Genomic DNA, 23,108 nt, shown 5'->3' with positions numbered 1-23,108 from the left:
GATATCGATGTTTATGTGTTCCATTTCATTTTTGACGATTTCCAATTTTCCTAGATTCATACTTCATATGTTCCAGGTTCTGATTATTAATGGATGTTTGCAGCTGTTTCTTCTCATTTTGAATCGTGCCACATCAGCAGATGAAGGTCCTGAAAGCTTTACTCCATCCACCTCATTAAGGTCGACTCTACTTTGAGGAGGCAGCTCTTCCCCAGTCATCTTTTGAGTCCCTTCCAACCCGGGGGGGCTCATCTTCCAGCACTATATCAGACAATGTTCCGCTGCTATTCATAAGGCTTTCACTGGCCAATGCTTTTCAGAAGTAGACTGCCGGGTCCTTCTTCCTAGTCTGTCTTAGTCTGGAAGCTCAGCTGAAACCTGTCCTCCATGGGTGACCCTGCTGGTATCTGAATACTGGTGGCATAGCTTCCAGCATCACAGCAACACATAAGCCCCCACAGTACGACAAACTGACAGACACGTGGGGGTAGTCTGAATTGGGCCATATTAAATTTTGAAGACTTGGTATGAAAAAGTATATAAAATAGCTTATTAATATTTTGTATGTCACCCTGAAGACTAAGGTGTGCCTGATCCAAGCCATAGTATTTTCAACCACATCATATGCATGTGAAAGCTGGACAATGAATAAGGAAGACCAAAGAAGAGCTGATGCCTTTGAATTGTGGTGTTGGTGAAGAATATTGAATATACCATGGACTGCCAGAAGAACAAACAAATCTGTCTTGGAAGAAGTGCGGCCAGAATGCTCCTTAGAGGCAAGGATGATGAGACTGAGTCTTACATAGTTTGGACATGTTGTCAGGAGGGATCAGTCCCTGGAGAAGGACATCATGCTTGGCAGAGTACAGGGTCAGAGGAAAAGAGGAAGACCCTCAACGAGGTGGATTGACACAGTGGCTGCAACAAGGAGTTCAAGCATAACAACGATTGTAAGGACGGCGCGGGACCGGGCAGTGTTTCGTTCTGTCGTGCATAGGGTCGCTATGAGTCAGAACCGACTCGTCGGCACCTAACAACAACAACATATTGATTACTTTAAATAGCAATATTTTAGATCTGCTGGGCTAAATTAAAGGTATTATTGAAAGTAATTTTACAAGTTTTGTTTACTTTCTTTCTTAACAGCAAATTTAAAATGATATATGTGGCTCACATTTTATTTCTATTGGACAGCACTGTGCTGCCTTCGAGGGAAGAGCTGGCTTTAGGTAGAATGTTGTCATTAGCAGCCGTTGGAGTCAGCCCCAACTCGTGGCAACCCCATGCACAGCAGCATCGGATGGTTTTGATATGGGGTTTTCACTGGCTGACTTTCAGAAGGAGATACCAGGTCTTTCTTCCTAGTCTTAGTCTGGAAGCTCTGCTGAAACCTATTCAGCATCATAGCAACACATAAGCCTCCAATGACAGACAGGTGGTGGCTATATGAACTGTATAGGCCAGGACTCAAACCCAGGTCTCCCGCACCAAGGCAAGAATTCTACCACTGAGCCACCACTGCCCTCTTCAAACCAGCTGCTGTCAGGTCGGTTCCAATTCACAGTGACCCCATATGTGCCAGCGTAGAACTGTGATCCACAAGGTTTTCAACGGCTGATTTTTTGGAAGTAGGTTGTCAGGCCTTTCTTCCAACGTGCCTTTGGGAGAACTCGAGCCTCCAACCTTTGGGGTAGTAGTTGAGCGTTTAATCGTTTGCACCACACAGGACTTTCGGTAGAAGAGGCATTAAAAACCCATTCTCCACAGTCCCTTCCTGTCGGTGCTTGAATTTCCACCTTTGGCAATGTGTCCTTTTTGGTTAAGGATGGCTCCCTCTACAAATCCAGACTCTGACAACAAGGTCTTGGGAGGCACAATTATCAGGTATTTCCAGTAGTCTGCTAAAGCTGGCTCACACCAGCTCATGAAAGCTGATAATTAAATTTTCAGGAACTTTGCAAGCTGTGTTAAAAGCAGCCATTAAAAAAAAAAATTAAACCATATAAACTTACAATTAAGTAAATTATAAAATAAAAAACCAAACTCACTGCCGTCGAGTCGATTACCGACTCATAGCGACCCCCAAGGACAGAGCAGAGCTGCCCCATAAAGTCTCCAGGGAGTGCGTGGTGGATCTGAACTGCCAACCTTTTGGTTAGCAGCTGTAGCTCTTAACCACTACGCCACCAAAAGTAGTAAGTACTCGAAAATCATTGCCTCCTAATTACGTTAGTAGGTTTTACCATTATCTATGCCCTTGAGGGTACTGACATCTATTATGTCCGTGTGGTGGGAATTCTACATAATGGTGGCTACTGTGCCTGTCTTCCTAGCTGCATGTGCAGTAATGTCACATCAGTGGTTTGAAATTGGCGCCATGGTGGGGGTATTTACACTACAGAAATTGGCAAAAGCTTCACATCCAGGCTTTTTTTCCCCCTCGAGAGCCAGTTGTTAAACACTGAGCAGCACACCACTGTGTGTTTCCCGCCTGAGAGCAGGGATGCAGACAGCTTGAGGGACTGAAGAGGAAAGAGCACAGAGAGATGAAGAAACAGAGTGGGGAACTGACTTGCCCAAGATCACACAGAATGTTGCCCCAAGGCAGATCTGGAACCTGGGTCTCTTGACTCTCAGGCCAGGCCGACTGAGGCAAGCCATAGGCTCTTGCGGCGGAAGGATTCTGGGGAATTCCAAGGGAAGACTGCCTCTTGGAGTTGGTGATGCTACCTGAGGCGCACCACAACTTACCCGCCTGGACAGCAGGTCAAAGCAGAGTTTATTCTCACTGGTACCCAAGTTAATGATGCCCTGGAGACAAGAGGCACAGAGACAGCGTGAGCATGGTGGACTGGTGCCACTGATAGGTCCAAGGAACCCACCCAGGCAGCAAAGTGGAGGAGCTCTCTGATACCCTGCCCTTGCAACCACAATTCCCATCTTTGTTCAAGTTGTGCCCTCCACTCAGCAACTTGACCCTATCTTTCCATTTCTAAAGTTCTGTTCAAATACCATCTCCTCCAGAAAGCCTTCCCCAAAACCCCGCTCAGGAGAAATCTTTTCTTCTTTGGGACCCCAAAGCACTTATCTGTCCCTACCAGCCTCCTTAGAGTACTGGTCAGTTCCTGCCCCAGGTCACAGGGACCGATGTACATGCTTTAGCTCCCCTACCAGATGGTAAGCCCCCTGAAGGTCCAGTGAATGCCCGAGACATCACTGTATCTCTCAAGTTGTTTAGTAGGACTGATACGTGTCTATAGGGTGACAGACTGTACAAGGTAAACTGGCGTCCTGGCAGGAACAGAAACAAGGGTGAACGTAGATCAAGATGAGATCCCTGTGTCCGTGTAAATGCTCCCCCAGGAGCCCCATGTAACATCACACACCTTGATCCTTACCCCATAGTCATTTATTCTCACAGGTGAGGAAGGGTGCAAGGTAAATAGCCCAAGTCATTCCTTACAGAGTCCCCAGAGAGACTCAGTGCTGGCCTCACGCACAGCCAACTCCTGAGTTACCGGAGGGTGTGAAGGAAGAAGGATGAAAAATATAGCTTAAATAAGCTAAGACTCATGATACATATAAGGTAGTGCTCCTTCACGCCACCTGGGGAGCAAACTGGTGGGTTTCACCACCCACAACCAATACATCTGCCATCTCTGTTGGCCCTACCTTCAAAATATACTCAGAATCCAACCATTTCTCATTCTTCACTAAGACCCTGATGCAAGCCACCGTAATTTCGTGTCTACATTATAGCAATAGCTTTCCTACTTCCTCTCTTGCCCAGTCCAGCAGCCCAAGTCAACTTTTTAAAACCTAAATCAGACCCTGTTGCTCCTCCTCTGAACGCTTCCCACCTTCATCTAAAATCAGAAGGCTCACCATGGCCTGTAAGACCCTACAGGGTACATTACTGCCTCTTTCCCATTACCCTTCTGACCACATCTCTTGCCAGTCTCCCTTGCTCGCCTCACTCCAGCTACACCGGCCCCCTCGCTGGCCTTGAACTCAGCAATCATGGCTCCATCCTGGAGCCTTTGCACTTGCTGATCCCTCTGCCAGGAATCCTCTTTTCCCAGATAGCCGCATGGCTCACTCCTGTGGGAGCCTCTAAGATGGCTCCCAATGATCCCCACTTCCTGGTATTCACCCCTTGTGTAATCCTCTCCCAATGAGTGTGAACTGGCCTCATTGCCTCCCTTTTAACAAATAAAATATGGTAGACATGATGGGATGTCACTTCAGAAACTTTTAAGGCTGTAGCTTCCATCTAGGTTACTCATACTCTCTCTTTCTTGGATTGCTTACCCTGGGAGAATTCAGCTGCCATGTCATGAAACAGTTGTGTGGAGAGGTCCATGTGGTGTGGGACTGAGGCCTCTGCCCACCCATCAAGTGAAGTTTTCAGATGAGACCATAGCCCTAGCTTGACTACAACTTCTCGAAAGATCTTAAGCCTGAGGCACCCACTTGGATTGCTGAACCCCAGAAAACGTGAAATGTTTGTTGTTTTAAGCTGCTAAAATTCGGAGTAATTTGTTACACAGCAATAGTTAGATAATATACTCACTCACTTTTTTCAGGTCTCTGCTCAAATGTCACCTTATTAAAGTAGCCTGTGTAAACATCTTACATACAATGGCAACATCCCCAGCCCATCGCATCATTCTCTGTCGTCTTTATCCTGCTTTATTTTTCTCTACAGCACTTGTTACCACATATTAAAAACTTTTTTCTGTTCCCTGTCTGTCTCTCCCACTAGAACACAAACCCCATGAGGACAGGAACTTTTTGTTCACCACTGTAACCCCGGCACCTAGAACAACACCCAGCCCCTGATAGATGCTCAACAAATAAAGATTGCTAAAGGATTATTTGTGATCTCTATCTGACCTCTACAGGTATTATTACTGTTACTAGTAATAACTTATAATAATCTGCACAGATAATGTGAATAATAACAGCGGCTACCATTTATTGAATATATTATATGCCAAGCACTGTGCTAATAACCTTACATATTTGATCTCATTTAATCTTAAGTATTCTAGGGAGTCCCTAGGTGGCACAGATGGTTAAGAGCAGGGCTACTAACTGAAAGGTTGGCTGTTGAAACCCACCCAGAGGCACCTTGGAAGGCAGTCCTGGTGCTCTGAGTCCAAAAGGTCACAGCCATGAAAATCCTATAGAGCACAATTCTGCCCTGAAACACGTGGGGCCCCCTTTATTATAAATGGGCCATTTTCTGACCCAGCCAATCAACTCTTTGAACTAAGTCAGAGGCCCTCTTGGATAATGCCAACCTGGCAAGAGCAAGCTGGGGGCTTTCCTATTGGCCAAGGTAGGGAGGTCAGGGACCAGAGGGCCATAATGGTAACCTGACAAGAATAAGCTGGGGGCTGTCCTATTGGCCAAGGTAAGGTACCCCACCCTATGCTCCTCTCCTGGGGCCCAGGGGAAGGGAGGCTTCACTCACACTGGGATTCTTGTCCTCATCATACTTATCCATGTGGTAGGTCCTGTAGCCCTCCTGGGCTGAGTCCCAGAACCACTTAATGATACTGCCTCGAGAGGACAGGTAGGAGCTGCCAGAGGAGAATATGGCACTGGCATCGCCCACTGCATAGAGCTTCTGGTCTGGTTTTCTGGAGCATTCTCTTTCTGGACCATTGTCACAGCTACTTCCCAGGTCCTGTGTGGAGGCTGGGCCTGGACAGGCAGTAGATGCCCTGGATTCCTTCTGAGGGAGGGTGGACATCTGCAAAAAAGACAAAGGCACTCAATGAACAGGCCTCCTCAAGGACTTTCTACAGCACCAAACATTAGCAAAGAGTTGGAAGCCTCATAGACTCCCCCTTCCGTAGCTGCCCCCCTTTTTACGTTTATGTACTTAACACCTGTGCCCCTTACTATTTGTACCATGTGTGCAGACAATCATTTCAACAAGTAAAATCAGCTAAGGACCTATTATGTGCCAGGGGCTGTGCTTGCTACTTTTATATGACTTTAACTTATGGCTGCTTTAGCTTCCTTAACTATTGTGAAAGTTTTTCATTCTGTAATCTAAGGGGTCACCAACGTTCATTTTCCATTCTTGCAGCCTCGATTTCTATAGGTCAGGTTAAAATGTTCTGAGTTACAGCAGATCTTGGCCTGGGAGTTCTGGGGGTCTTGTGGGGACTGGTGTACATAAAGGGCAGGATGAGATTATCTGGTGGGCTGGAGCAAATGGTGGATAAGGACTGAGGAGAAGGAGGGGGTGGTGGGTGTCTGCAAGTGCAGGCACCCCAGGGAGAGCTCCAGGGCCCCCCCCTTCACTCTGGATGGAGGGAGGGAGAGCGAAGGCCAGACAAAAGAGAGGGGGGGTCTCATTCTGAGCAGATGCGAGCTCCTTCTCTATTGTAAGCCTGTTTTCCTCAGCTGCTTGGAGGGGGCAGAGGGTGGAGATAACCCTACCTCATACGAGAGTTGTGAAGACACAAATATGTGAGTTACCCTGAGTGACTGAATAGCTGGGCTGAGGGATGTGGGGACCATGGTCTCGGGGACCATCTAGCTCAACTGGCATAACATAGTTTATAAGGAAAACGTTCTACATTCTACTTTGGTGAGTAGCATTTGGGGTCTTAAGAGACCATAAGCAGCCATCTAAGATACTCCACTGGTTTCACCCCCTCTGGAGCAAGGGAGAAAGAAGAAAACTAAAGATATAAGGGAAAGATTAGTCCAAAGAACTAATGGACCACAACTACCCCAGCCTCCACCAGACTGAGTCCAGTACAAGTAGATGGTGCCCGGCTACCACCACCGACTGCTCTGACAGGAATCACAATAGATCCCTCCAGACAGAGCTGGAGAAAAATACAGAACAAAATTCTAACTCACAAAAAAAGACCAGGCTTATTGGGCCGACAGAGACTGAAGAAACCCAGAGAATATGGCCCCCGGACAGCCTTCTAGCTCAGTAATGAAGTCACTCCTGAGGTTCACCCTTCAGCCGAAGATTAGACAGGCCCATAAAACAAAACGGGACTAAAGGGGCACACCAGCCCTGGGGCAAGGACTAGAAGACAGGAGGGGACAGGAAAGCTGGTAATAGGGAACCTAAGATGGAGAAGGGAGAATGTTGACATGTCGTGGGGTTGTTAACCACTGTCGTAAAACAATGTGTACTAACTGCATAATGAGAAGTTAGTTTGTTCTGTAAACCTTTATCTAAAGTACAATTTTATATATATATGAGTTAAAATAGATAAAGCACTTACTTAGAAGAAATCCTGGCTCATGGTGAAAGTTCAATAAAATATGAGTTATTGTATTATAATTCCTCGCCAATTTTTTCAGTCCTAATGCACAACCCCCCACACACCAAAAGATGGGTGGACAGCCAGGGCACAGAAACCCTGGGGGTCTCCGCAGTTAAATTCTGCTCCAAGAAGTCTTCTCTGGGGTCATCCTCAAGTTGGCTGGGCTTGCTTTCCTGAGCACTCACCTTGTCCTTCCCGACAGCCTAGGTCTGAGGAAGGGGCAGAGAGGCCTGCCTGCACCATTGAGCAGGCCAGGGCACGGGCAGGAGGGCACAGGCTGGGCTTGGGGGACGCGGGGCTCCCAGCTCTGCACCTTACCTGGAGAAGGCCGACTCCCGTGGCCAGCGGGAAAGGTGGCGGCTGGGATGTCCACGGCCAGACATCCGTGCACTACTAGGCCTCCAAAGTCCACAAGCGGGAGCAGATACGACGTATAAACCCGCACCCACCCACCCACCCATCCACAAAAGCACACCCTGCAGGGTGGAGGCTGCCTGGGGAGAGATGATTCCAGGCTTCCTGAAGGAGGAAGCTGAGTTGGTGTCAGCAGCTTGAGACAAAAAACGGTGGAGACTTCTGCAAAGAATCCTGGAGTCTGCACAAAGGGAGGCCCGGTTGGCTTCCTGCTCTGCAAAGTCGGGGGTCACACTTACTCTGAAGAGTTGGCAGCAGATTGGATGCAGGCCCTCCGGAGATGTGTGCTAATGAAGTAGAGAAAACATATTTTCTTTAGCGTTTTAGTATTGAAGTAGAGAGAATATATTTTCTAATGTTTCAATATAACTGTATAAGCTAGTCTTTGAAACGTAATTACTTGCTCTGGAATCTGTCTCAGGAGAGTTTATTTAAAGAAAAATTAGGTCATCTATTTTTAATTGCTGATTCAACTGTGTTCCTCTCCCAGGGAAGAAATAACACAAAACCGAGCAGGCCGAACAAAGTCTAGATCCATCCTGTTACAGAAACCAGGATGGCATGAAGAGGCTTGGCAGGACTTCAATTATTGACCACTTAATCATCGTGTCTACCTCAAAGAAAAACCAGCATTCCCGAAAACCTCTAAACTCTGACTCTTCCCCTATAAAAACTCTCCAATTAGTCCTCCAGGTTTAGAAAGAATTTGAGAGCAATTTAACCCTCTCTGTCTCTTGAATACTGGTGTTCAATAAAGCCCTCCTACTGCTTGGAAAAAAAAAAAAATTTTTTTTTTTTTAACACTGCTTACCTCTTCCTGCCTCAGTACTGGCTTGGCGGCAGGCGGCACGAATCCGCAATTTGCTGGTAACTGTGTCGGTTTCCTCACCTGGAAACGCTCTAAGCCCGGGCGAGGACAGCGACCGAGCTTCGCCCAGGGACACAGCGACTCTGGGATCCCTGAGGCCGTCAGCGCCCAGGCCAAGTCCCCTGACTGTAAGTGCGCGGCTCGCTCCTTCCCACCCAGGCACTTCCGTGTGGCCTGCGCGCTGTGGAACGCAGATGTGACCACAGCACTGGGGCCCGCGACTCCCCAGCCCCGCCCCCAGCCCACCCGCCCCCTGGGCCAGGAGGAGGAGCCGGAGAAGCGGAAGGGACCCAGAGGCCGAGACCTCCCGAAGGGGCGGGTCGCCTGCTCCCACCTCCGCGCTCCGTAGCCTGATCGCCCCCGGCCTTCCAGGCCGGGGGTCCCGGGATGCCTGGCACGTGGGTCTCCCCGTTTTCCGGAGTCGGTTGGAGCCAAGGAAGCTTTTCTGCAAACTGCCTGGGTGCGGCCCATGGAAAAGCTTTACCAGATTAAGGAGAGAGCACCCTTAAAGTATCGTTCCTCTATGAAAGCTTTTCATCAGGGTTTGTGATTTCCCCTCTTTTTATTCAAGAAAATAGTTTTTGAATGTCTGCCATGGACTCTACATATTCTAGGACCTCAGCAATGAAGTAGAAAACCCAGGTCCGGGGGCCCACGTGCAAAGCTAAGTATCTCTGAGGCGCCTTCAGCAGAAAAAGTCGTCTTTCCCTATGTCGGGAAATATTCAGGATCCCTCAATATGGGTATGGCTGAGAAGATGTGGTCTTTTGACCGTTCCACTTTTTGTCTTTGCTTTATCTTTGTTGGGAGCCCTGGTGCTGTAGTGGTTAAGAAGCTTGGCTACTAACGAAAAGGTCAGCAGTTTGCACCCACCAGTTGCTCTTTGGAAACTGTATGGGGCAGTTCTACTCTGCTATTTTTACTGCAAAAGTGGGTTCCAGCCACCTGCTGCAAAGCCAATACTGAGACAGGAAGAGGTAAGTAGTAAGAAGGCTTTATTGAATACCAGTATTCAAGAGATCAAACCCAGTGCCATCAAGTCGATTCTGACTCATAGACCCAGTGCTGTCAAGTTGATCCCGACTCATAGCGACCCTATACCCGAACCTGTCTTAGAAGAAGTACAGCCGGAATGCTCCTTAGAAGCAAGGATGGCGAGACTGTGTCTTACATACTTTGGACATGTTGTCAGGAGGGATCTCCCTGGAGAAGGACATCATGCTTGGCAGAATACAGGGTCAGCGGAAAAGAGGAAGACCCTCAACAAGGTGGACTGACACGGTGGCTGCAACAATGAGCTCAAGCATAACAACGATTGTAAGGATGGCTCAGGACCAGGCAGTGTTTTGTTCTGTTGTGCACAGGGTCACTATGAGTTGGAACTGACTCAATGGCACCTAACAACAACAACATGGAATTTATTAGACATTGAATTAAAAAAAAAAAAAATCTAAATAAGGATCCAGGGGACTCCCTTTATCCCACTCCAGGTGCCCCCTAGGCCTTCCCAACCTCAGTAAAAACATCCATTTTGCCCCCCACACAATGGTTAGCAAAGACTAAAAAGATGCAAAGCTTCCAAAAGTGACAGATGTTTGACTCCGTTCAAAGAGGTCAGTGACTGGGCCAGATGAGACCATTTCTGGAGCAGCCCACTGTTTGCTCAGTCACAGTAGCAGTTCCATGTCTCAGCCCTCTGGACCAGCCGAGCATGTGGCTGGATGGGAGGCAGACAGCCTACTCCTGTGCATATCCTCTGGGAGCCCTGCTACCAACTCCTTCTTCTGTTCTTGTAGCGCTTCACAGAACCAATGCATGGCTAGAGGGTCCAAATGGAGACAGAGAGAAATACTTAGTAGATTGGCAGATGGGCTCCAGACATACCCGGGTCTTGGCAGTGATTCTACCTCTGCTGAACTTTAGCCCTCCCTTCTTTGGGATGGATTTTAAGTCCACCTGCCTCATCCCCAATGGTACTGTCACAGCAGCCTGCCAGACACCTCAAGTCTCATACCAAATCCTGTGCCCTGGCTTGTAGCCTTGGCCTCACCAAGTGTTCAATGCCTCTAGTGTCTTTTCAAAAGGAGCCCTGGTGGTGCAGTGATTAAGCTTCCAGCTGCTAACTAAAGGGCTGGTAGTTCGAATCCACCAGCAGCTCTGTGGGAGAAAAGAGGTGGCAGTCTGCTCCCATAAAGATTTACAGCCTTGGAAACCCTATGGGGAGTTCTACTCTGTCCTATAGGGTCACTATGAGTTGGAATTGACTCGATGACAATGTTGTCTCTTCACTCAATCTGTTCTCCACACTAGCCAGTAAGATATTGCTACAGCACCAAAGTCCGCCTTGTCTCATTCATTGCTGCATCCCCAGCAGGTAGAATAGCGCCTAGCATGAAGTATGAGGTGATACATACTTATTAAAATGGATGTGATGGTCTCTGAAATCTTCAGAGGAGTGTCTGAACTCCATAGCATAATATACAAAAGGAACTTCTATCATCTCCTCATTCATTCTCCCTACTAGACTGCACATCTACAAGGGCATAGTACAATTTCTTAGTGGATAGTCTCAATGCCTTGCTCAATGTCAGGCACAGAACAGATACCTGAAGGTATAATGAATGAGCAGGTGTGTATCTCAAGCACCTATCAGTTCCTGTTTACAAAGCGATTTAATTAAAGAGATGAAGATGGAAACAGGTAGAATAGAAGGACAAGATATGGGCTGCTAAAAGAAAAAGAAGGAAGATTCGGTAGGGGCAGATTAACCAGTAAGCATGGTAAAAAAAAAAAAACCCAGTGCTGTCGAATCAACTCCGACTCATGGCAAACCTTAAGGACAGAGTAAAACTGCCCCATAGAGTTTCCAAGGAGTGCCTGGCAGATTTGAACTGCCCACCCTTTGGTTAGCAGCTGTAGCACTTAAACATGGTAGTACTGGCTTAATTGTGTTTACTTACAAATCTATCATGAAAAATTTCACATGGGTTTCACCACATCTTATCATTCTGGGATTGGGTTATGGAGAAGTTGGTGGGGCATCTTTGAAGGAGCCAGGATTGGAAGGTCAACATCACTCACCCAGTTTCATCCGGCGGGGCTTATCTGCAAAGACAAGGCGGAACCAGCCTGGCTCCTTACACAAGTAGGACTTGCCACAGGACAATACCACCTTGTTATCCAGGAAGCGGTGGTGGAGGACTAGCTCGTTCTCAAATATACATGGGTCCAGGTACTAGGGAGGGCAGAGGACAGACCTTAGCCCAAAGTCCATTTGCAATTCTGCCCCAGAATGCCAGTTCTCATTCAGAGACCTCACCTTTTTCAAGTTGATCCCGATATAGAGGCCAGAGCCGTGATTGAGAAAGGGGATCTTCAAGGCCTTCAGTTTGTCTGTGATATACTTGTGAGCCTCCTGGAGCCGGGAGTGATTAGTGGGCAGGTACATTTTATCAATCCAATCTGTATGAATGGAGGAAGAGAGCCATCACAGTTCTTGTGTCAGAGATCTACCAAAAGGTTCCTTACCAAATGCTCCCTACCTGGTCTTCATGCCAACTCTTCTATCCAAGACTATCATATTTGAATTGATGGCATCCCTTTTTTTTTTTTTTATCAACATACCTATGTGTTTTTGGTATCCATACCAACACATTCACCTCTCATCTATGGCTTAGGTACAGACATTGGGTTTCTCGATAGTTTTTAATAGAAATTCTCTGTTTGCATTTACACCCCTGAGGCAAGGAAGAGGTAGAATGGAGGAGTATCTCCTAAAAGGGGTTGATGCTTCTGGTATCAACTGGGGAAGTAGCAGGTCCCCATATCTCCTGCCTTTGAGCCTCACACTATGGCCTTTGAGGAACCTAGACAGGCTCAATTGTCCTTGGTGTTAGAACCATCTGGAGTTTGATGCCTAAACTGTACCCTCAAGATTATCTACATCTTTTGGATGGGGCTCATGCATCAGTATTTAAGCTCCCCAGGTAATTCCCATGTGCTGCCAAGGTTGAGAACCAATGTTCTAGGGGCTGGGAAGCTGATTTCTGCCAAATATCAAAGGGTCTGGTGCCATGTAGGAAAGCATCAAATTAAATTTCTCCTATCTACCTCCTTCCCCACTCAAACCTGAAAGTAAACCGTTTAAGCGATCTTATTTTATTACATTAGTTTGTTTCATTATACCCTAGCTTTTTATGTAAGCCCTCCAACCTGGTATCTGTTCTATTACAGAGAATTAAAGAAAAGGGGTCTTATCTACATTTGGACCACAGTATTCAAGGGGGAAGTTCCCTCTAAGGCCAGCATTCACTTGAGATCCAGGGAGGAATGTGAATCCAAGTGCCATGAATCTAGCCACATCAACTCCCCCAGATGGCAGCTCCCCTTGGAAGATGAGGTTAAGCCGTATTAGAGGGTACAGGGAGTTTCTTTGTAATCTCTTCCTTAGAGAAGAGACATCTACATAGACTGATATCTCAACTTCCCACCTTCAGATCTTACAGTGCAATTGACTATCCCCTTTCCAGGCAGACTTTGAGCTACAAGACATCCAGAAGTTCAAGCCTACGCTGTGTTTCAGACCAGCACTTGCATCTTCCCACTGCACTATCTGAGCCGCATCCTACCCTCCTTCATACTTCATGTCCTGTAAGGCTAAGCCCGAGACAGTGAACAGGATCTTGGTGTATTGAGGGGATAACAGAAGCAGACCCGGGAATTCCGTGCGGCCAAGGGGTCCAGCCAAGATGCTGGCCTGGGATGGAGCTCAGTACCTCTGTCCTGGAGCAGCCGACACAGCTTATGCTGGGTGGTGCCAGAGATGCCATGGAGGCAGCCAAAGGAGCTCACAGCAGCAGCTACTTCCTTGCTGTGGGTGTATAAAGTACCAAAGCGGAAGCCAGAGATGCCAAAATCCTAGATGAAGAGTAGTAGGGGAGTGAACACCTGGTTTGTCTACCTTTTATTCCTGGCTCTCTTTCCTCCCCCACCCAAGGATTGACAGCTAGGGCTCACCTTACTGGTACCCCAGATCACATGGGTCCTGTTGGGATCAGGCAAACTGGAGAAGAGATAGTACAATCAAGGTTATGGAGAAATAGTTGAAGGATAAAGACTTGACATATATGAAGGGAATGGAGAAAGAGGACTTGAGGTCACTCCCAGACAGGTAGGCCAACAGGGCCCAACACTGCCCTAGTTAAGCCAGAAAGTCAACACAAGGTGTCTCTGAGGAACTAGATGGAACAGCTCCCAAGTGACCACTGAATGAAGTCTAGGACCCTCAGCCTGGCTCATGGCCCTTCTACAGCTGGTCCCAAACCACCTTCTTGGCATTTGGCTAGTCATATATGGCCACGCACCATTCCTAGAATGTCCTCGCCTATTTCTTACAGACTCACCTTTAATGCAGCTATTCCTTCTAGCAGTCATGCACTTCCCTTGATTTTCTTGCTGGAATCCTATCCAAGGGCCAAATACTACCCTTAGGAAAGTTCTGTCCTGTGCTGTATTTACCAAGAACTTCCTACCCTGGCCTTCCATAGGGCTTTATCTTGACTTTTGACAGCACACTTTCTACCCTGCTTTCAAGTTATCTTGTATACAACATGACTTTTAGACTATAAGACACTTGAGAGGAAAAATTATGCTTTGTTCATTTTCACATGCTGCTTGCTACTTAACTCAGTACCTAACACATAGCCAATGAAGTTTTTGGCAGGTAAACAACACACCATACAAAGCAGGAACCTCATGATTTTCATTCCCAACTCCAGCTGAGGCCAACTCACCTTTCCATTCTCAGGACACTGTGGAACGTGATGGATTTATCAAATACAGACAGCATGTAAATCTCGTCTAGAATCACATGTAGCTTATGCCTGCAGATGGAGCAAAAGAAGGAAAACAATACGGTTCTCTCTCTAATCATAATTTACTTTCTTTTACGGTCTTTTTTAGGTATGGATCAGATATTCCTACCACCCCAGCAGCCCATCCAACCATTGTAATGTACACAGTAAGGTATAGAGGCATAACTAGGGTATGGCAGGTTTGGCAGGTATTGCACTGGCCCTGGGTGCATGGCGCCATTAAGAAGTTTCTATTAACCCAGTACAGCCAGCAGCTATCTATGGAAAATGGTGGCTATGGCAAGCACTGAAATTGTGCCCTGTAAAAACATCTGACACCCCTCTTTTAGATAACTTTACCATAATAGCTCGAAAATACAAGTTCATTAATCTTTTAATTAACACATTACCGTGCTAGAGAAAGGACATCAGGCTGTACCGGCTTAATAGAAACTACTCAGTGGCACCATGTGCCCAGGGCTGGTAAGGTAGAAGGGGCTTAAATAGTAGAAGGGACCCTTAGACCTAGCTTGTGGGTACCAGGAAGGATAGGACCCAAGTAAGACACATGAAAACGTCTAATCTAACCCTTCAGATACCAATCAGAGAGCAATGGGAAGGGGCTGGGTGTCTTAGAGAGTTGTGGTCCGATAGAGTCAGGAGCCCCCACCTAGGGTATTAACCGAGTGATAGCACTGGGCTATGTGCTTATGTGTATCATCTCATTTATTCTCCCCAGCAACCCTCTGGAGCAGTGCTGTCATCTCCGCTTCACAAATGAAGAAACTGAGGCCCTGAGATGTAAAATTAATTCCCTTAATTAGCAGGTGCTGGAGCTGGCATTTGAACTCAGTTCTGTAGAATTCCAGCCCACCATCTCCAGCATTCTTTTCCCTGCCCCCATGCTTGGCCATAAATTGGTCTGGCTTAGTTATGGAGTTTGAATAAGTCTGTCTTTTCTAGAAAATGAGAGATTATCTGCCTTAACTAATAGGGCTATGTTAACACCTTCTTAGGAATGGGACACGAATATTCTATGTTGTTGTTGTATGCTGTCAAGTGATTGTGACTTATAGCGACCTTGATGTGACAAGAGGAGAACTTCCCCATAGTGTTTCCTAGGCTATAATCTTTACAGGAGCAGGTCTTTTCTCCCACCGAGCTGGTGGATGGGTTCAAACTGCCAACCTTTTGGTTAGCAGTTGAGCTGCTTAACCATCACACCACCAGGGCTTCTTGAAAGTTCTATAGAACACGCTTTCACCCTGTGAGGTCTGAGTCTGCCTTCCTCAGCACCTTAGGCCGACTAGTTTAGGAAATGAATGCTGGGAGAAAGTACTTATGCTACAACAAATGGAATAGCAACAAAACCATATTATGGTAGTTTCGTATATATCTGTACATGGGCAAAGCCTAGAAAGGAAATGTCAAAGAATGTTTGGTTGAAGTGGTAAGCACGTGGGTGCATTTTCCTTCATTTTGATTTCAATTAGTTGCATAGAACTTTGTAAAGTGTGGTATGTAGTAATTAGGCTCTAGGTTCTGACTTTTTATTATACTTTAGATGAAGGTTTAACAAAGCAAATTAGTTTCTCATTAAACAATTAATACAATATTGTTTTGTGACATTGGTTGCCAACCCCACGACATATCAACACTCTCCCTTCTCGACCTTAGGTTTCCTGTTACCGGCTTTCCTGTCCCCTCCTACCTTCTCATTTTTGCACCTGAGCTGGTGTGCCCACTTAGTCTCATTTTGTTTTATGGGCCTGTCTAGATTTGGCTAAGGGTGAACTAGGCACTGACTTCTTGACTATGTGTGATAGAAGCCATTTCTAGGGACTTCATCTAGTCACAAGGGTTTCATTTAACTTGGATCCGCAGTCAACGTCCATGGAAGCAGCAGTCAAGAAATCAGCCAACATATTGCACTGGGCAAATCTGCTGCAAAAGACCTCTTTTTAAAGTGTTAAGGACTAAGGTGCACCTGACCTGAGCCATGGTATTTTCAATCACTTCATATGCATGTGAAAGCTGGATAATAAGGAAGACCGAAGAAGAATTGATGCCTTTAAATTATGGTATTGGCAAAGAATATTGAATATACCACGGACTACCAGAAGAAAGAACAAATCTGTCTTGGAAAAGTATAGCCAGAATGCTCCTTACAAGCAAGAATGGTGAGATTTGTCTCACATACTTTGGATATGTTACCAGGAGGGACCAGTCCCTGGAGAAGGACATTATGGTTGGCAAACTAGAGTGCCAACAAAAAAGAGGAAGACCCTCAACAAGATGGATTGACACAGTGGCTGTAAGAATGGGTTCAAACATAATAATGATTGTTAGGATGGCACAGGACTGGGCAGTGTTTCGTTCTGTTGCGCACAGGGTCACGATGAGTCGGAACCAATTGGACAGCACCTAACCAACAACAACAACATCATCTAGTCACAAGGGGTGGAACCCACATACCTCTTGGCAAATTCCAGGTATTCCATCAGTGAATCTCGGGAGTAGACGTCACCCAGGGGATTCTGAGGGTTGATTAGCACGAGGCCTCTGACCTTTTTCCTCTAAAAAGAACCCAAACATAACTGAGTGAACAGAAATCTTTTACATCTATCACAAATTCAGCCAAGGGTCCTTTACAAGTCAGGACACCCAATATAGGACATTAAATTAAGGCCTAGGGAAGGATCTTGAAGCAGGAGCTGCAGAGGGGAAGCAGAAGAAGCTCTGGGAACTGGTATTGACAGGGGACAGGGATCCTAGGGGAAACTCCCCTGGGATCATTCCCTGTCTCTTCTTAATAGAGACAGCCCACAAGGTCTTAATGAGCAAGTTGTACCAGAGTCTCTGTACTCAACCCCTTTCAGAGCCCTCAGTGGCTATCTTGAAAACAGAGTTCCCTCCTTACCTTAAGCCTAGCTTCATGCAGGCCTTGTTCCAACTTGTCCACAGTGAGCTGGAAAGGTCAGGTGTTCTCACCAGTGAGCTGGAAAACAGTGCCTGAGAATTGTCCACCTGAAAAGCTTCTGAGCCCTTGATTCCTCATTCCCTTAAATCCGGAACAATCCTCTGCCTTCATACCCAGGCTGCTAGTCCAATGACATGCCTTCATGCTGATTTCTCCACTCTTCCCCACCATCACTCATATGGTAAGATTGCAAAACCTCCTATGTATTCCCACTGCCCCTAGAAAAGTCCCTTGCCTAGATGGGCTGAGCAGGGGAAGGGGCCCCATTCTGACCTCACTGTCCAGGTGGATGAAAAACAGCTCAATTTTTGTATACAGACGGGAGGTCAAGGCGAGACCACTATAGAAGGGGGTGCGGATCAGAAAGACCTCTGAAAGCATAAGACAATAAAGTTTTCAGTCCACAGTCTGTCAGTCAGGATGTGTCAGCACTTCCCCACTGCCATCCCCCACTGCCTCCCCACCCCCGACTAGCAGCAAAGCTACCAACATAAAAGGTCAGTTTGGCAATTCTTCTAACCTGGAGATTAGTGCTCTTGGGCTCAGAACCTATAAAGTTTATTCATTCTTATAAACAGTACTTGGGGAGAGGGGAATCAAGTCTCCTCTTTGGGAGTACACTAGAGAAGGAAAAAAGGGAAGAATATCACTCTGAATGGCTCAGAATCAGGACATGAATCAAGCCAGGTCTGCTAGCAAGTAGAGCACTGGTTGCTTGGAGAGTCTTGTCAGCTGTGGGCCAAACCCTAGGAGCCAAGGTCCATGCACAGGGAGGGTTCTTCTCTCTCTCTTTTTCACATGGCTCAGGTTCTTTGTACCTGTTGATCTCATATGTTTTCTTCCTATTCATCTGGCCTTATTGTTGAGCTACCCAATGACCCACAGCTTTGAGTGAAACAAGCCATCTTGGTCACTTCCTTCCATGCAGCCAGAGCTCATTAAGATCAGAAACTCTTGTCTGGGCATTGATTAGAGTAAGGTTGAACAGATCTCACAGCCTTATTTGTTCCAGGAAAAACAGTATTTTTTTTCCATAGAAAGTAGGAAATCCATACAATCTAAGCCAATTTGCCAGGGCTGTCAGTATCGGAGAGCAAACGTCAACCTAGCATAATGGGTTGATTTCCACTCTCATTCCTGGGGCATACTACCTTGAGGATTATCATATGTCCCCCCTCTATATTAAATAGGGATCCAAACTCCTTACTCCCACAGAAATAATAAGAAGATATACTGGTTAGTATAGGAGAAATTCCAGCACTTTGGGGGAACATCCTTGATCAAGATGGTCTTTTTCCTCAAAGCCCAGTGCCCATGTGCTTCTGCCTATAGCCTGGTGTTTCACTGAGAGTGAAAGCAGAGCCCATTGACTTACCCCTGCATCACACAGAACCATGGCCAGTGCACAGAAGACAGAGCAGCAGCCATTTAGAACAACCACCTGAAAGACACACAAAAGGCAGAAATGAAGTCAAAATGCAGGACCCACGTAAAAAAGGGGCGTGCCACCCTGTTTCCTCCAGTGGGGGACAGGGAGAAGGATCCTCCTCAGTTGGGACCCATTGACCTTCACTCTGCCCAAGCCCTGAGACTCTTCACTGGTTCTCCCTTTCCCACTGGAAAACTCAGAAGATCCCCTTAAAATACACCCCTGCACCAGAGTGACAGCAAGGCCAGAAAACAGACTTACATTTTGTGGATCAAGGGGAGCAGGTGCCTTGCAGTAGTAGGTCAGGAACCGGGCCACTTCTTCCCATAGGCTGTTGACAGACCCAGAAAGACCCTGTGGTTTCCAGGCCTGGTGACCCTTCCTCATTCAGAGTCTAACCTTTAGTCCTTTTCAAAGGGTAGAGTGCCTAGACTAGAAAGAATCTTTGCTACCTAGTTTAGCCTCTTTTTACAAGGCTACCAACTAAGGCTATCAATTCCCCAGGTCACACAAACAGTAAGCATGTAAGGTGGGGTAAGAAGTAAGGCCTTTTGAATTATAAGACAGTGCTATTCCTACTATGCCAGGCTGCTTCCTGATCTTTTGGTCTAGGTATTTCCTAGAGTTACCCAAAGAAATAGGGGGGGCAACCAACCAAGACTGGTGTCTTGAATCTTTCCCTGGATGAAGAGAGGTACCTGTGGACCAGGTAGATGGATCTGAAGGTTACTTACAATGGTTGCCCTCTCCAATCAGGGTATTGCAGCAGGGCATCCTCAGTGCAGTTCATGTCACTCCGACTCAGCTGTTGGCAAAGAGATTTAAGGGCAACCCAACTGGGGAAGGCCATGAGGCCTCATCCTACTCCTAGTATGCACATGATGTTTGCCCTGCACATACGTGACCTCCTAGAAGGGGAATTGGTATGCAGGCTGTACGTTCCTTAGCGAATGGAGGCTTCCACCTTCTCATCATAGGTTACGCAGATAACTCACCAGGCAGTGTTTAATTTTACAACCTTCTCAGTCTTTACACTTGGACCAGAGGTTCCCTGGGCTGCCTACCCACCATATACTTATCCAGAGAATACCTCTGGATACAGTCAGCAAGGCCAGGAAGTTAGATGTGCTGTTCTAGAAACTATCCAAACTCCTAAGCCCCACTCTTGTATCTACCACACGCTCAGGAACATTCTAGAGGGACTGGGCCTGGGGGAGTCCCTGCAAAACCCAGAACATGGCTTACCGTTTTAGTCATCAGGTCAATGCAGAGCTTATTCTCACTGGTACTAAGGTTAATGAAGCCCTGGAGATGGGAGGAATATGAGATCAGTCTTCTTGTTGTGTTCTATATGGACCCTTTAAAATTGCCAATAAACTAATATCCATCTTGGATTAGTCCAGCTGGATCTCTCACTGCCCCACAAAGCAGTTTCATCTATGTTTCACAACCTTAAGTGGTAGGAAATTTTCCATAAACCCAACATCTTACAGCTTGCAAATTTCTCCCGTTAGAGCCAGTAGGTAATTGGTAACAGTAGCTATTTGTATACCAGCTTCTAGTCACTGAGTTCTATTATGTGCCAGAGAGTAGATTAATTGCTTCATGTGAGTTGCTTTGGCTCTCATAACTCCTGAGAAGAAGGCTGTATTACAGTCCCTGCTTTAAAGATGGTGAAGCTCAGGAAGTTTGAGTAACCCACTAGCCGTGTGACCAGGGGTATATTATCCAACAGGCAAGGCAAGCAGGGTGCTTACCAGATCATCCGTAGTTCACCATTTCACATTTTTTCACATCAAAGAGTCTTCTTCTAGGTATGGCACTTTCCTACAGAATCAAAGCCTCTTTTCAAATTTACGATTTCCCAGTGAAAAACATGTGAAATCGTTCACTACAGATTAGTAAATAAGCACAAGTAAGCCCATGCTTACCTTGGGTCATCCGCCTCTGCGTGTGATTTCAGGTGACTGATAGAAGTCCACCTGCCTGACCCCAGAGCCTGGACCCTTAACCACCACAGGCCCCACCTCGTACCCATCTCTGCTATTCCTCCTTCTATGGAAGAGCCCTTTAAGTCATTGGAGGAGGTATAGTCCCTCAGAGCCCAGTGGAGATACCTGACTCATCCCCCAGAAAAGCAGATGGCCTTCAACCACATATCACTCATACAGGTCAGAGGGGGTGGTATGGCTAATGCGACCCGCCCAGAGTCCTTCACCCTCTTCTGGCTGCAGAGCTGCTATGAATGTCCTTTGGTAAAAAGCCTTTCATTGACTTCTTATCACCCTTAGAATGATATCCTAACACTGCACCATGACCTACCCTGCCCACCTTTCACCACAGTGCTCATTGTCCCTACTCTAGCCACATGACCTCTCTTTCCCAATCACTCCAAGCCATTCCCACCTTAAACTTTTATGCACGGTGTTCCTCCCTCCTGGATGACCCTCCCCCATTATGGTCGGCTGATTCAGCCTTAAAGGCAAACAGACATTTCCAGATCACCTGAAGTGGGTATCCCTTAATGCTCTTGGTGACACTGAGGTCTGCTTCCCCAGTAGCTGACTACATCTATCACTGGGCTAAGCTCCTGGAGGGCAGGTTCACTCACCATGATGAACCAGTGCCTGACTTCTAGTGGTTAAAAGCTGGGATTTAGGGAAAGCATCCCTGAATCAGACCCCAGATCAACAACTTTCTTGGGCACATCCCCTTATTTTTGTGCCCCTTCTCTTTTTTATGGAGCCCTGGTGGCACAGTGGTTAAGACCTTGTCTGTTAACCAAAAGGCCAGCAGTTCAAATCCACTAGCTGTTTCTTGGAAACCCTATGGGGCAGTTCTACTCTGTCCTATAGGGTTGCTATGATTCGGAATCAGCTCGATAGCAATGGGTTTGGTTTGATCCCTTATCTATAAGACACCAATACCTGCCTCATGGGCTATGAAGATTAAATGAGAGTACACAGTACTCAGCACAGAGATGCTCAGTAAATGTAAGTGATTAGTCCCTTCATACTTGTTCCCCTAGTCTCACCAAGGTATTGTTGTTTTCATGGTATTTGTCTCCTTGGTAGGCATTGTAGTATTGTAAACTGGAGCGGAATAAGTCAGAGATATTTTCCCCATGATTGGAGAGATCATGGATGACAAATGCAGTTTTGGACTCGCTCAACAGTGGAAACAGCTGGTCAGGCTGCCTGGGTGACTGGGCTCCCTGCCCACCTCCAGCATTACCCCTAGTGTCCATGGAATATGGAGGCAATTGGAGCCCCAGGCCACTCCAGGACCTAGACTGTAGGATGTCAGCCAGCTGACTCATTAAATGGACCAGGAGGGCTTCCTGCCCCCGAATGGCCTGATTGTAGCTCTGCTCCAGGTTCAGCCTCTGCTCCTCCAGCACCAGGTCCTGCTCCTGTAGCTGGTCATCAGCTGCAGGAAGCACTCCTCCATGGTCTGCTGTAACTGCAGCACCATCTCTAACAGCTGGCGGTAGAAGCTCTGGGCTCTGAGGCCTCGGCCCCTCATCTGTCCACGGGGCATGAGGAGGATGTCTGTCTGGCAACTCTGGGTGTTTGTATAGGCCTCAGTAGGCTGGCTGGTACCTGCAGAGAAGGAAAGAGACCATGCACTTGGGGCAAAGGACATTCTTCCTGACCTTCAAGATCCAAGGTTCCTGGCCTGACCTCAGGCTGATCGCTGGCTCCTTCAACCTCTACGCCTTGGCTATGGGCCTAGATTGGTTCAGGAAGAGTTACCTACTCATTCGAGGACAATGCTTAAGTGATCCTAAGCCCAGACATTGGAACAATGTACTTAGATGGCATGAAAATGTGCTCTAAGGAAGAGCCTTAGGGCCCACTTTGAGAAAAAGTAGAGGAAACTGAACAGATAAGCATGAGGGTTCCCCACCCTGTACTTCATCCAGAGCAGATCCTGCTGTATAGGGTCCGAAGAAGGGGGTTCTGCTGCTTTAAAAATTGTTTCAATTACTTGTTAGGACAGAGGTCAGCAAACTACTACCCAAAGGCCAAATCCAGGCTGCCATATGTTTTTGCAAATGAAGTTTTTTTGGAACACAGCCATATCCATTCATTTTTGTATTGTCTCCAGCTGTTTTCACACTATAATAGCAAAGTTGAGTAGTTGTGACAGAGATCATATGGCCCACAAATTCTAAAATATTTGCTATCCTGCTTTTTACAGAAAATGTTTGCCATCCCCTCTTCTAGAACATTGGCATTTCTTCCCTATC

The 23,108-nt window shown here is 46.8% G+C and overlaps 2 protein-coding genes across 2 annotated transcripts in view; both read right to left on the bottom strand.

Moving 5' to 3' along the window:
- The window catches only part of ACCS (1-aminocyclopropane-1-carboxylate synthase homolog (inactive)), a 35,502-nt gene extending 26,700 nt beyond the window's left edge, over positions 1-8,802 (bottom strand). Inside the window, exons 1-4 of the mRNA XM_049890928.1 lie at positions 8,539-8,802; positions 7,967-8,014; positions 5,483-5,764; positions 2,755-2,814 (exon numbers count right to left, since the gene is read on the bottom strand). Coding sequence (XP_049746885.1) covers positions 2,755-2,814; positions 5,483-5,764 — 342 coding nt within the window. The 5' untranslated portion in view covers positions 7,967-8,014; positions 8,539-8,802. The remainder of the gene's footprint in view (positions 1-2,754; positions 2,815-5,482; positions 5,765-7,966; positions 8,015-8,538) is intronic.
- A 749-nt stretch (positions 8,803-9,551) lies between these two features.
- On the bottom strand, positions 9,552-22,778 carry ACCSL (1-aminocyclopropane-1-carboxylate synthase homolog (inactive) like). The gene is given in 15 exon segments (XM_049890938.1): positions 9,552-10,414; positions 11,677-11,830; positions 11,915-12,057; positions 13,371-13,512; positions 13,612-13,657; positions 14,388-14,477; positions 16,923-17,023; positions 17,368-17,445; positions 17,701-17,798; positions 18,799-18,868; positions 19,118-19,187; positions 19,591-19,661; positions 20,102-20,161; positions 21,891-22,274; positions 22,277-22,778. Coding segments are annotated over 15 exon segments (1,863 nt in total). The 5' UTR covers positions 22,502-22,778; the 3' UTR covers positions 9,552-10,283.
- Positions 22,779-23,108: the final 330 nt, after the last annotated feature.

This window comes from Elephas maximus, chromosome 7, assembly GCF_024166365.1.
Source record: "Elephas maximus indicus isolate mEleMax1 chromosome 7, mEleMax1 primary haplotype, whole genome shotgun sequence".
Lineage (NCBI taxonomy): Eukaryota > Metazoa > Chordata > Mammalia > Proboscidea > Elephantidae > Elephas > Elephas maximus.
The sequence above is the reverse complement of the archived record's forward strand: the minus strand, read 5'-3'. Positions and strand labels throughout refer to the sequence as shown.